At 34.1% G+C, this 14213-nt stretch overlaps 2 protein-coding genes across 2 annotated transcripts; one reads left to right on the top strand and one right to left on the bottom strand.

The window, feature by feature from the left end:
• The first annotated feature begins 85 nt into the window (after window positions 1–85).
• PER1 (peroxidase) lies at window positions 86–4032 on the top strand. Its single transcript, NM_001353239.1, has 4 exons — window positions 86–350; window positions 1539–1730; window positions 2444–2612; window positions 3442–4032. Exons 1-4 carry the CDS (start codon window positions 117–119, stop codon window positions 3831–3833), a joined length of 987 nt encoding a protein of 328 aa, NP_001340168.1. The 5' UTR covers window positions 86–116; the 3' UTR covers window positions 3834–4032.
• Window positions 4033–6453: 2421 nt separating this feature from the next.
• On the bottom strand, window positions 6454–14052 carry LOC100811250 (U-box domain-containing protein 4). The gene is made up of 5 exons (XM_003551125.5): window positions 13717–14052; window positions 10133–10413; window positions 9009–9125; window positions 6835–8898; window positions 6454–6741 (listed from the first exon to the last, which is right to left on the bottom strand). The coding sequence occupies exons 1-5, from the start codon at window positions 13718–13720 to the stop codon at window positions 6682–6684; spliced, it is 2526 nt and encodes an 841-aa protein (XP_003551173.1). The 5' UTR covers window positions 13721–14052; the 3' UTR covers window positions 6454–6681.
• Between the last annotated feature and the right edge of the window lie 161 nt (window positions 14053–14213).

The following is a 14213-nucleotide window of genomic DNA, read 5'->3' as shown; positions in this document are numbered from 1 at the left end:
GCTGATAAAATAATTAGGTGAGGGTGTGAACTACCAGCTTCATCATGGTCTCTATATATTGAAGCTCTCGTATGCACATTTTACTACAGCCACTTCTATAGCTTCAATTTATAAGAATGGCACTTTCTCCTATTCGTTCTTCTTCTTTCTCTTCATCAGCTATTGTTGCATTGGCTGTGTTACTGCTTCTTACAGGGACCTCTTCAGCTAACCTCTCAAAGAACTTCTATTCCAAGACATGTCCCAACGTTTTCAACACTGTAAAATCTGTAGTTAAATCTGCTGTTGTCAGAGAACCTCGCATTGGGGCATCTATTGTTCGTCTCTTCTTCCATGACTGCTTTGTTCAAGTAATTTACTCCTAACCTTTATACTAGTTTTTTTTTTCTTCTACTAGAGTATGACTTTTTTTAATGGTATATCAGTGTGAAGTATTTATTGGCTAATTTTACTGAAAAACCTAACTAACATATCACTTTTAATAGGATTTTTCTTACCAATTATATTTTTTACTACTAGATTATTAGGACTTTTGCATGTGATATGATCTTTTTTGTTCATGAAGTAACTCTTTTTAGCTATCTACATTTTGGGGCTATATAGCTCATGTCCTTTTTTCAAAACCTCTCCATAATTTTCTCAGTTAAGATCTCACTGGTGATGACAAGTACATATATGATATAACTCATGCATCTTTCACTTGTCTTTTAACAATGCAAACGTTGTAAATAAATAACTTAACTTTTTTTTCACTCATTAATTTTATATTTTTTACCTCTCTCTTGGTAAATCAATGGTTATATTTATCACTTTTTGTTACCGACTAATATAATACACAGACACTTGTACTGAGATATTAACGTAGCACGGTGCGTTGATTTGACACTAAGAAATTGATTTTGTCCTCTTTCAGTAATGTTATTCAAAACAAAAATTAATTTTGATAAGTTTTTAATTTATTATACGTTTATTAATAATGATAGCAGATAGTTTCCGGGTAAATATGTAGTATTTTTCATTCTTTTTAAAAACCAAAACATATTATCTTTAAGTAATTATTATTTTTACTTCATGTTTTTATAAATGAATATATATAAATATCATATTATTTTAAAATATTTCTTGCTTTCAAAGTTTGTAAAAAAAAAGTGAAAAAAAAAACATTTTTCAATTCAAAATTTTATGAACAGAAAATTAATAAAATAAAATAGCAATTTTATTATGATTTATTAAAACATAAAATAATAATAATAATATTTTCTCAAATCAAAACATAGTATCCTAAATTCATTCAAAATTATAGTCCTATTTGGATAAGCTTCTATATATAAGCACTTATATGAAAAGAAAATTAAAAAAAAAAAAAAAAACTCTTCCGTAAACTAAAATCAACTTATGCATGAATTTTAATTAAATTTTTTTGGATAAATTAAAATTTAACTAATTCTTTTTGCCTTCAAAAGATCTCTGAATCAAATTTATGGTAATTCTTTGGTCATGTTTGAGATATATGATTGATGGTGCTTTAATGGAAACAGGGCTGTGATGGGTCAATACTACTTGATGACACTCCAACCTTCCAGGGGGAGAAAACTGCAGCTGCTAACAACAATTCAGTGAGAGGCTTTGAAGTAATTGATGCTATCAAGTCTGAGGTCGAGAAAATATGCCCTGGTGTGGTCTCATGTGCTGATATCTTGGACATTGCTTCTCGTGACTCTGTTGTTCTTGTGAGTTCAAACCTAATTAATCTGCTAAACATCGAGTTTAATAAGCCTAGATCAGAAATAATTTTTAATATGAATTTTAAGATGATTATTATAAAAATTAATAATTTTATCATACATAATTAATTATTTATGATTAAATGAAAATATAAAAAACTTTTACGCTATATATTAGTATATTATTATTTGTTGTATTAATGTAATGAGACATATTGTTAGTGTAGAGTTACAACGTTTATATTAACAGTGTATATCTATGCAAAAAGTATGATTCACCAACGATATATATTAATTTCTCATATCAATAAAATTATATATCAATGTGTTACATCGATCTAACACAATAGACATCAAGAAAATTGAATCTAACAGAATGGATTACTTCCTCAAAACGTGACAAATTAAGATTTGAATTCCTTCGTAAGAGGTATTTATATTTAATATTCATCTATGTTTCATACAGGGTTATCTAAACAAACAAAAAAAAATATTTGTGAAAAACCAAAAATAATAACAGTATAGACTTATAATATTTATACTAATTATCATATCTGCATTACATAAAGTTTATAGCAAAGAAGTTAATTAAGTCTAATGATTCTATCATTAGCATATAAATTATATTTGTTTGTAGTGTGATTTTCCAAACATATTTGATAAATATGTCGTTTCTGAACTTTGAAGTCCTTAAAATATTTATTTGTTGTATTGTGCAGCTTGGAGGGCCATTTTGGAAAGTTAGACTTGGAAGAAGGGATTCCAGAACTGCCAACTTTACTGCTGCTAACACTGGTGTTATTCCACCTCCCACATCTAACCTCACCAACCTTATCACAAGGTTTCGAGATCAAGGACTCTCTGCTAGGGACATGGTTGCTTTATCTGGTATTTCTCTTTTTTCTTCTTTATCTTATTTTTCCCCATCTTTGATCTCTCCCTTCCATTATATGAACAATTACTCCTTTTGTCTGTGTTTAGTTGAGACTTGAGACACGTTTTAATATCGGTTTTGCATATAACAGTGATTTTTCCTTTCCAAAATTCATACTAGAATGTGACATTTAAACAACCACATGCATTGGATCAAGTCCTTTTTCTAAGTTTGAAGTCATGTCCTTAAATAGTAACACATTTAAGCAACAAGAAAGGCACATTTAACCAACCAAGAATCATCCATGATTTTTCAATGTACGGGGAAATAAGTGAATCTAATATTAGGATTGACCTAATGGTGAAAATTAAAATTTCACAAAATCTTAAGTTCAAACCTTGTTGTCTGTCATTGAAAAAAAAATATATTTCATATATAACTATAAAATATGAATAACAAGCAATTTCATAAATCAACAGAAATTACAGCTACATTATAGTTATGGGATTTAGTAACCTCAAATTCTCTAAATAGAGAGAATGAAGTTAATAATCAAAAAATAATAAAGAAATACTCTATTTCGAGAGTCCTCCATATATTTAATTTATCATTCATAAAAGTAAGTAAATAATATGAATTTAATTAGAATGTCTTATCTAATGAGATTTCTAATTAGTTGACACTGTAAAAAAATATTTACACTAACAGCGCATGAAAATTAAACTTAATAATTATTAGTGAGACTAGTACATGAGACTAACAACAGTAAATCAGTTATTAAAAATTATATAGGAATACTGAAAATTTCTATTTATGATATTATGTGTGTGGTTTCACTTGCAGGAGCTCACACATTTGGCAAAGCAAGGTGTACTAGTTTCAGAGATCGCATATACAATCAAACCAACATTGATAGAACATTTGCATTGGCCAGGCAGAGGAGGTGTCCTAGGACTAATGGCACAGGTGACAACAATCTAGCAAATCTAGACTTCAGAACTCCAAATCATTTTGACAACAACTACTTCAAAAACCTTCTCATCAAAAGGGGACTCCTGAATTCTGATCAAGTGCTTTTCAATGGTGGATCCACTGATTCACTGGTAAGAACTTACAGCCAGAATAACAAGGCATTTGATACTGACTTTGTTAAAGCAATGATTAGGATGGGAGATATCAAACCCTTAACTGGGTCACAAGGTGAGATTAGGAAGAACTGCAGGAGAGTGAATTAATTAGAAGTGACACATAAATTTGTTTGTTGTAAACTTTGTACCCTTCAAAAGGGGGAAGTTGTTTGGTCTTTTTTGTTGTTTAAGTGATTTCTCTTGGGTTGGGAAATTGTGAATTGTTTGTTTAGTTCAATTTAAATTGTACTTGTGTAACCTTATAATTTTAATATGGAATAAATTATATGGCATTTTGCCTTTTGTAGCAGGTGGAATAATGCATATAACTTCAATCAATAATGCTACACTGTATGAAACATAGTCTCCGGTGTATATATCTTCAACTTTTAACTATAAACAAAAGAAAAGTTTCCTTAATGTAAATAATGGATCGGATTTGACCCAAGAACATTTTGAAATCTTAAGACAGAATTAAAATTTTGTTTTTATTTATTTATTTGAATAGTAAAAATGTTAATTTTATTCATGTTTTGATCAAGTCGTTATAGTTTAAAAAGTGTTAACAGTCTTTGTAATTTTAACATTTTACAACTCAATTGTTTGAGACTAATACTGTTAAATTTCTCATATTAACTAATATTTTGTTTTTCTTTGATAATGTTGCTTCAGTGTAAAGTAGTCACAGACTTATAGTTGTAGTCCCTCAAGATGGTCTTTCAAACAACACATTTGATACATAACTTGCTTAAGTGATATGAAATTACTTATCAAACAGATGGAGTAAAAAATAAAAGAGATTCTGTCTAATGGTGGCTATCACTCTTAGTAACTTTCTTAAATTATCTCATATTATAAGACGACTGAAAATAATTTCTTTTAAAACATTTCCCCTGCTGAATAAATTTTCTCTTTGACTTCTTTTGCCTCGTCAATTCGTCATAATCATTGTTAATAACTATCACTAGTTATGAGTGTTCTAAATTTGACAAAACCAATGAAACCAATTATTTGATTCCATTTTCTAAATAATCTGATTTGATTCTGAAAAACAAGTTTGTATGGTTCCATTGACAATTTGAGTTCAAACTGAATCTTCTTAATTAAATTAAATCAAACAAACTTCACAAGGATCTAGTGAATATGATCTGTGCTAATTAGTGAGATCAAATTCTACAACATTTGCTACGTGGATTGTGTGGGACCTTTTTTCTTTTTCAAGCTCTTTCCGTATCATTACTTTTTATGATTAAAATGAAAAAGGCATAAGAATTACACTGTTGAGTAATATATAAATCTCAGAGTCAATGAAAGTTTATGGTTATGGGTGTCATTGCCTTTGACTTAAAAGGTGCAACAAGGCTTTACTTTTCTTTGTTTGTGTTTGGTTGTGCCTTTTTAATAAGGTGTGCATTTCTTTTTTTTAATTGAGTTGCGCCTTTTACTTCCTGATTACTTTTTTTTAATTGAGTTTCTTTTTTTTACATTCGACACGATTATTTTCAGAGGTGAGAAAGTTTGCTCATTATGAGATCACTTTGGATCTTTGTATTTTGTTTTGATGAAATTTTAGATTCTTTATCCTAAGAGTGTGAGTTTTTTATATGGTAAAATTTCCGTTTTATTTAAGATAAATTTTGAATAAAAGTTTTAATATCTTGTTAAAAACTGAAAAATATCAGTCAATATGAAAAAAAAATCCTAAAAATTTAGTCATTTTAGAATGAAGAGTATTATTTTGAAATGGGGGAGTATCTTTTTATTTGTTTGAATTTCTTGAATATTTTTTTTAGCAACAACTTATGATCTTCACAATTCTCTCTCAAAAGTAGAAAAAGGTTCATTTGTTCATTTATATTTTTTATTACTTCTATTGTGTACTCACTTTTCCGTACATATAATTCATGTATTATGTAATTGCATAAATTAAATAAAACACATCAGAATTTGATGAATCCAAATGTATTTGATTTCACATTAAAAAATTATTTTTAAATCCAGCATTGATTTCAAATAAACTTTCACATGTTTAGTTTCATGGTAAAAAAAATTTAAGAATTAATTGAGTTTAAAATTGATTATGATTTAAAGTAACTTTTGCATTTGATAAAAAAAAAGTATATTAAATTTGACTCCTAACTTGATTTTATAATAAAAACATAAATCACATCATTTTAAAATCAATTTCAATCAAAATTAATTTTATAAAATTACTTTCATTCAAAATCCCCTTGTCAAATTCGCCTTGCAAATAATAAAGACTAATAGTCTAGTTTGTCAGCTTAACGGCTCACAATTCACATTGTACAATTCAATTTCCAAAATCTATTAATTTGTATAAACACTAATACCTTGCATTGATACAGAAAAGGAGGTGTCTACAAAATGGGTGAAGGGGGATAAATTCTTAGACAAAGTTGACAAACTCTTTTCTTTATTATATTGTAACATGAACAACAATACTATAAAGCAATTGGATTATCAAGGGGAAAATGAAAAATAGGAAGGCAAGAACCTTCTACATGTAATCAAGCATCAATTGGACAAATAATCATGCTTTCTTCAAGATGCTTGCCTTGCCTGTTATAAAATCATCCACGCATGAACATAACAGTTTACACCTACATCCCTATCTCAATGAAAGGGGAAATTACAGTGTCACTAAATAAACCAAATGTTTTATTTGTCCACAACCATTACCACAACAACAAAAACCGGACCCTTTTTGTTAATACAAAAGCTAGACTTACATGTATAATTTTTTTGCAATACAGAAAGGTTTTTCACAAGGAGGACACAATCAATCCTCCACAAATATTTTTTTCCCTTTCCAAGCAAGAGAAAACGATACAAAACACCTTTACACACATTATTTGCACCATGTAATATATAAATTGGACATTATACAGGAGTTAATTCAAAACCTTTGGATACCACACGAGTTGGGAATTCAAGATCAGCCCCTCCCAGAACTCCCATGTCTTTGACTTTTAAATTGATTGAGGAGAGCCTGAGCCTAAACATAGAAGAAAACCCATCACTTTTTTGAAAGAATAGAAGGAAGAATTAAAAGCAACTAAAGTATGAAACTACAAAGAAAGAACCCCACCTTTTCTTTGGCCCTTGGGGTGCCTGACTGTGATAAAGCTACTAATGGCGGGACAGCTCCTTGTTGAAGCACCTTGCTTGAAAATTTGGGACTATGTAAGCAAAGATGTAGAAGAGCTGCAGCTGCATTCTCCTTTCCTCTCGCAGAACCCAACTCCACAACCTCAACCAGAACAGGAATACCACCTTCATCACCAATTGCATTTCTTCCTTCTGGAATTGTGGCAAGATTTGCTAAGACGGCAACCGCCTTGTCAACCATTCCAGCTGCTGGGTCCATTAAGTCCACAAGGTGCCTCACAGCACCAGCTTGCACAATCCGATTCTTGTTTTCATGAAATATTGACAAATTAAATAAAGCAGTGGCAGCATCTCTCTTTCCCCGAGGGGTTCCACTTCCCAATAATTCTACCAGTGGTCCAATAGCCCCAGACCTCCCTATGAAAATCTTGTTTTCCTCAATCACTGATAAGCTGAAAAGAGTGGCAGCTGAATTCTCCTTGGCTTCTGGGCTCCCAGTCTCAAGCACATGAATCAGAGGTTCAATTGCACCAGCATTTGCAATTGCAGTTTTGTTGTTATCATTGATTGACAAGTTTAGAAGTGCAGTAACAGCATTTTCTTGGATTGTTGTATCAGTTGATTGAAGTAAATCAACTAATAAGTTAATGGCTCCACAGTTTGCAATCGCAATTCTATTATCCATATTGTGCTTAGCAAGAAGGCGGAGTTCTGCTGTTGCCTCTCTCTGAGTATCAACATCAGAGCTCCTCAACCCCTCAACCAAATTCCGAACCTGGGTTTCAATAGCAGAAAGATCAGCTCTTGTTTCAACAACAGGAGAAGATACTATCCTAGGAACATGCCTCTCTGATGGCCGCCTCCAAATGGCTTGACTTCGAGACCTTGTCTCCAATCGGAGTGGGAACTCAGGTTCTCTATGCACTGATGGCACGGCAGTAGTACCACCAGTTTCTGTCCCTGGATTTAATTCACCAGAAGCTTCTCTACTGTGCCCTGCACTTGTTGACAGCTGAGGAGCATTGTTGTCATCATCTTGTGTTTCTTGGGGAAAATTTGCATTAGAAAGTGCACTGGAATCAGAAACAGCTCTAATATGGGTTTGAGATTGTTCAGAGCTGAAGGCACTGGAAGATTCCCTTCTAGATGGTGACATTGATGGATGGCTAGCTGAATCCACACTGCTTTCATCTGAGCTAGCAGACCTGTCATCCAAACCTTCAGGAGATATTCTAGCAAGATCCATATATTGCCCATTAACCATACCTCTGAAGGAGCCTTCTGAAGTTGAACGGGGATGCAAAGGTGATGTTCCCTCTCGCTGAGTTCCACCAGAAGTTAAGTTATTAGCTGGTGAACTAAAAGAACAAGAACGTGCTGACTCAGGTGAGGATGGCTGGTTGCTCCTGGAATGAGCAAAAACAGGTGATTCCCTGGTTGTACCAGATTCCATATAACCATGAAGGACAGATGCTTGATTTAAATTTGTGGATTTTGTGGGATCAACCAGTTGCACATTGTTTGATTCACACCAATTTGCAATTAGTGCTTTTACAGTATAATTAGGTATTAAGTGGGTATGAACCAGAGTCTGACGTGTCTTTGGACAAACAGTAAGCCCAAGATCAATCCAGTTCTTGATGAAAGCTCGCTCATATGTTTGCCCTGATGCCACAATCACGGGATCAGTCATCAACTCCAAAGAAAGAGGACAACAAAAATCAGCAGGTATTGAAACTGGGCTGCTACTCTGGGCTTGTTTAAGCATAACAAGACGCTCATGCATTCGCGTTACAACAGCAATCATTTGATCAATGAATTCAGCTTCTGCAGTCTTTTCAGTTTGTTCAGCATTCTCCTTCAACCTTTCGAGGGCCACTGCCTCAATAAGAACCTCCTGATTAGACCTTAGGCCCAGGCTATCAGCTATTTTTGTCAGGAGCTCTGAACTGGGTCCTACATTTTCCAAGTGTTCTGTAATAGCTTCCTTAATGACTGGGGAGATTTCTTCATGTCCCAAAAGCTTAAGTTTTTGTGAACAGAGCTGCAATTTTTACATTAATTATACATCCAATGTTTTTTCCCTTTAATAAACATATAAATCCAACTAAAAGGGGATCTCAATTTAAGTACTTGATCAGCAGAATATTTTACCTGTAAATATTCAGAACTTAATTCATCAGGGAGACAATGCTGAGAATCCTTCAGCTGCTGGAAAATATTGAGCCCTGAAGTGCGAATTCTTGATATCAGGGGTTCAACTTGCATAACCTAGCAATCAAAGACAGAGGAAGTAGTGAGAACTTGACATGCAATCAACATGCAAAAATCAAACCATGAACGTCCATGAGATGCAGGCACAACAAAAGAATTACTATACATTCTTCTAGACCAGGTGGCAACCCAACTCAAGCAAAGATACTTGCAAGTTTCTCACTTCTAACCTGAACACATCACACTAAGGTGGAGACACAAGAAACAGCAACCTTTTTGGAAGGACTAACTAAGTTCACTGAGTTGCAGTAAAAAATAAACTTGATCTTCTGAAGATGTTCAATAAAATGACAAATGTACACATTTTCCAAGATAACAATCATTTATTTCTCCAAACAAAATGTTAGAAATGATGATTCAGGATCATGACCCAAAAAAAATAAACATGATGAAAATTGAAATAATAGAACACAAATCCATATTTGATAAAAGTCACAGCATTTTGGAAGCCAAAAGCAAGCTACATGTTATCACATGCACTACCACCACCACATCTTCTCTATTTACACTAAATAGTATTACTGTACCATCATGTCTTCTGAATCATTAGGATCCTGAACCTTTGGTTTTCCAAAAGTAAAACCACTTAACTCTAATTATTAAAAACAAATGAACTTGAAAAGGCAATTCCAACATAGGTGCATAGCAAACACAAAGCAAAGCATTGATTATGCAGAGAGTGAAATGCTTTGAAGTACTGCTGAAAGAAAAGGCACAAGATGATAGAAAGGTAGTAAGGGAAGGACTGAGCGAGATGACAAAATACACCAATGCTATCATAACCATGATCCTCTATATGAAACAGAAGTAAATAGCATGATTTCCTCACCAACCACAAAACAAAGTATTGGACATATTTATACTAAAATTGAATCTGCACATAAAGAAAAGACAAGGACAACTACCCCATAACGGAAGCTCTTTCATTTTACTTTGAAGTAGCAACTAAGACAAATATGTCCTCTGTATCTACATACTAAGAGTTAAGATATTGAGAGACTTACAAAGTATACTTTGCTAGATAATAGGTGCCAGTTCTCAACATGCTCCTTTAACTCATTAACAGCAAAACCAATTTCTTCCAATATCTTATTAAGCACTTCATCAGAAGCTAACTCAGGATTAACAATTGCATCAATGATTGGCTTCAACAACTTATGTATCTCCTCTGCCTTCTGGTAATACTTTGAGACAGGTTCAGAGTTCATGTTTCCAGAAAAAGATAAATGCAAAAATGAGGACATTCCATTTACGATCATTTTTAACAATGATATCTCCATAACACCTGCATATAATAATAACAACAACAACAGCAGCAATAATAAGTTGCATGTAGAAACAATACAAAAGGAGGGTAAAATAGCTCCCAATCTGTATAACAGCGTAAGCTAGAAAATTCTAACTCTAATAAAAAAACAAAAAGTGAAGGTATGACCTTCAGGTACAATACAAAACCAAAATATAATACATGTAAGTGCAGAGTAGAAGATTGAAGCCTCCTCATACACTTCACTACATGCATGTAAAAAGAAAGTTATATACATACATATATTGTCTTATAATTAAGCCAATTAATAAAGGAATCCTAACAAGTTATGTTACATTTCAAAGGCACAAACCAAAGAAAAATAAGGCATACATACATACATGTGCGTATAGGGAACGTATCAAATGACAACACGTCTTATCCTGAAAAATGAAAACTATAAATATAGACCATTAGATATTAGTTGGATGGTCAAGATTAAAAGAAAAAGCACATGGCTTTTTAAAGTGGTCATGTGACCACTAACGAACTTTTAATCTTGACCATTCATGTACGGTTATATGACTCAGATTTATAGTTCTCCTTTCTTAAAATAAGTTCTCACTTGATACCAACCCCAACCCCCACCACCCCCAGCCCCCCCCCACACACACATAATGTTAAGCAACCCATTTGGTGAATTCTTATTAGTTGTTTACATGTTTTGAAGCTTTTTTTCTTAAATAATAAATGTTAGCCTATATATCTACCAACCCATTATGGTTAGTGTTGACATTTTTCAGAAACTATTTACCGAACATTCAACCCAATCCTGTTGGCATAGGGCAAACAAAGACATGAAGCTGAACTAGGTCAGCCAAGTTGAGAGCTACATACCTGGTGGTAACTTACTCTAGTATGTCACATACAATTGATAACAAAAAAATGAAAATCATTACCTTTTTATACATCACATCTGTGAATGATAAAAGGAAAGGCTCATGAATGTGAGTTTTGTCTAATGGAAAGCCTAGTGCACAAGGGTACCAGCTTCCACTATAGTATGAGGTGGGGAAGGTGAGACATATGCCTCCTTCCTCCTTTGAGTGAAGAGACTTGTGATCAGAACCTCGAGCCTCCCAATCATATTGGAATAATGTTAGCATCGGTTGTGTCTAACCCAATGTAGACAAATTGCAAACCAACTTGTTGGATTGTATGATCCAACATTTTTCTTCCTCCACAAGTCGCCCACCCATCTAAATCATTTCCATTGTTAGCTCATCATGGATCATCACTCCAAGGCATAAGATTGTCAGGTCAGCGCTCTGAAAATGCACTAGGAGATGCAGATGAACCAGGCCAGATTATATATATAGTTGGTGCCCTAATTCTGTGCAAACCCCCTTACTCCCTAAAGCTCAACCACATTCAATCCCCTTTTTGGTTCTCCCTCTCTCCCTTACACTTGACCTTCTCTCTCATAGCTTCGTTGTAGTTTTTCGGCCTGTTGCTTCTCTTCTTTTCTCCAGTTCTATGATTTTGCTGGTGCTCTGTTGTGATTTAATTTCATGCTTTAGTTTTATGTGTTGTCAAAAACTTATGTGACTTATGAGTTGTATAAGATCCTATGAATCATCCATCTAAGTTTAATCAAATGTTTGTTGTGATTTAGAGGTTAGTTTTCTTATTATTATACACACAACATACATGTAATTCTTTCATTTTAGTTGGAACTTATTATTCATGTTACAATCATACCATCCTACAAGCCCCCTCTGTTCCAACACTTAAATTTGATTCTGACAACCCTGGTCTAATCAACAGAAATATCTTAAACAACTAAATATGTGGACAGCAAAAAAATCCTTCCCAAATTAAAAGACTGATTACCATAGGAGTGGGCCAATTTGGGTGCAGGACCAACACCCTTCTCACCCAAAAGAAACCCAAGCCTCTTTCTAGTTTCATCAGCCATCACCCTTTATCACCAACAAAAAAAAAAAAAAAAAACATAGCCTCTTCTCCAATCAGCTGTCAACCCCTATCACCAACCATTTTGCCTCACCCGAAGTTGCAGAAAAAACACAGAACAGAGGCTGTCCAATGACAGTGCAGGTCGCAAAGCCTGTCCGGCAATGGCACAAATGGAGGAGCCACCACGAAGCCTGCAAATTGCAGCAATGTTCCATGATTTTGGCCTCAATGGTTAGGCATGACGTGACAGCCCTTAGCGGAGCAGCAGGGTGCCGCAACACGACACTCCAGGCGACAGCCCTACTTATATAATTAAATGCCAATTTATGGCGTTTGATGGTTTAAAAAGGAAAAAATACGAAAAAGAGAGTTGCAATAAATGGAGAAATCAAATAAGGCTAAATAAGAAAGATGACAAACTTTTAGTCAGTATCAATATATCAATACAATCAGGAAACTTCAAAGAAAAAGAGAGCCTAATACCAAATGCCAAGCTAATAACAGGCCTAATATGAGAGTCACACTACTGAGTCAACCCAATCAAGTCATGAAGAATGGTACATCTACACAAGGTAAACAAGCCGGACTGTGGTTCCAAATTTCCATTTGACATGGAGGAACAGCCACCTCTAAATACCAATTTTAGAAGAGGAGACCACTCTACTTCAAGTAGGGGTTCTGACTCCATGTCACACCTAACAAAAAGATGACTCGCGCTCATGCAAATGCACCCAAGCATCATTGTCACTTGACAATTTTATCTTATAATATCCATTCCTGGTGCAATACAGCAAAAGAGGCGTTCAAGATAACAACACTCTACCAGCTGAGTCAAGCTAAAGCAGTTCTAGACAAGTTTGCTTAACTCAACACACAGGCAGCACATCAAGATAAAATTAGTGCACGTCCAACCGAAGAAAATATAACTAGCATCTATCAGTTTTTACGTGAAAAAATACATATACGTTCGTTGCCAGAGCATATCCAGACACGCAATAATTTAATTAGAAAAAAAATCGGATTCCTCAAATCAAGTTGAGTATATCAAATCAAACGCAACGTAACTACAGTTAAGTTTGTTCCACATGACTAGGAATCAGTTTTCTCGAAACGACCGAAACTCCTAAATATAGAAAGAAACACTTGGAGCTGATCCAGTTCAACAAGCCGAACTCAACCCACACCAGAAAACAAATCATAACTTCTTTAACGCTTAACCAGCAACTGTATTTCAAACTCTCCTAGTTTTTATCTTCTTCATCACGTTAACAACGATGCAAAAACAACAAACCACAGTAGCAAACTCTCACAAGAAAATTTTCACGATTGGTCAAAGATAAAATTTTAATCAAACGTGGAATTTACCCATGGGGCGAAAGCTGATGCCACTGTTTCCAGGACTCTGTTGGATTGGATTCGGCAAGTGATAGAAACTGTGAGCTGAAGAAAGTGAAGCTAAGAGTCTTCGCGGGTTCTCACTCTACTTCCTTAGTCTTGGTTAGTTGCCGGCGAGGGAGAGTTGCTAGTACCACCGCCGGCGAGGGAGTGGAGCGGCTGGTTTTATTGCCGGCGACGGTGGCGATTCGCCGGAAGAATAGGACGCGTGATTAGGGCAAGGTGCTCAATGAATTGGGAAATTTTAGAGACTCCGTCTTCTCTTCTGTTCGAGTTTTTTTATTATTATTATTTTGTTGAATCCCAACTTCTCTTGCTGGATTTTTTTAATTAGGATTAATGATCATAATCACATGATTGGTCATTCGAAGTATCTCATAATTGACTTCATTACCCTTCTTTTTTTTTAGTATTTAAAAATAATTTGTGGTCTTAACTTTTAAATGATACAAGATTCCGTGGCTACT

The sequence above is a fragment of the Glycine max genome, chromosome 18 (assembly GCF_000004515.6).
Source record: "Glycine max cultivar Williams 82 chromosome 18, Glycine_max_v4.0, whole genome shotgun sequence".
Classification (NCBI taxonomy): Eukaryota; Viridiplantae; Streptophyta; class Magnoliopsida; order Fabales; family Fabaceae; genus Glycine; species Glycine max.
This window is presented reverse-complemented; position numbering and strand designations above follow the sequence as displayed.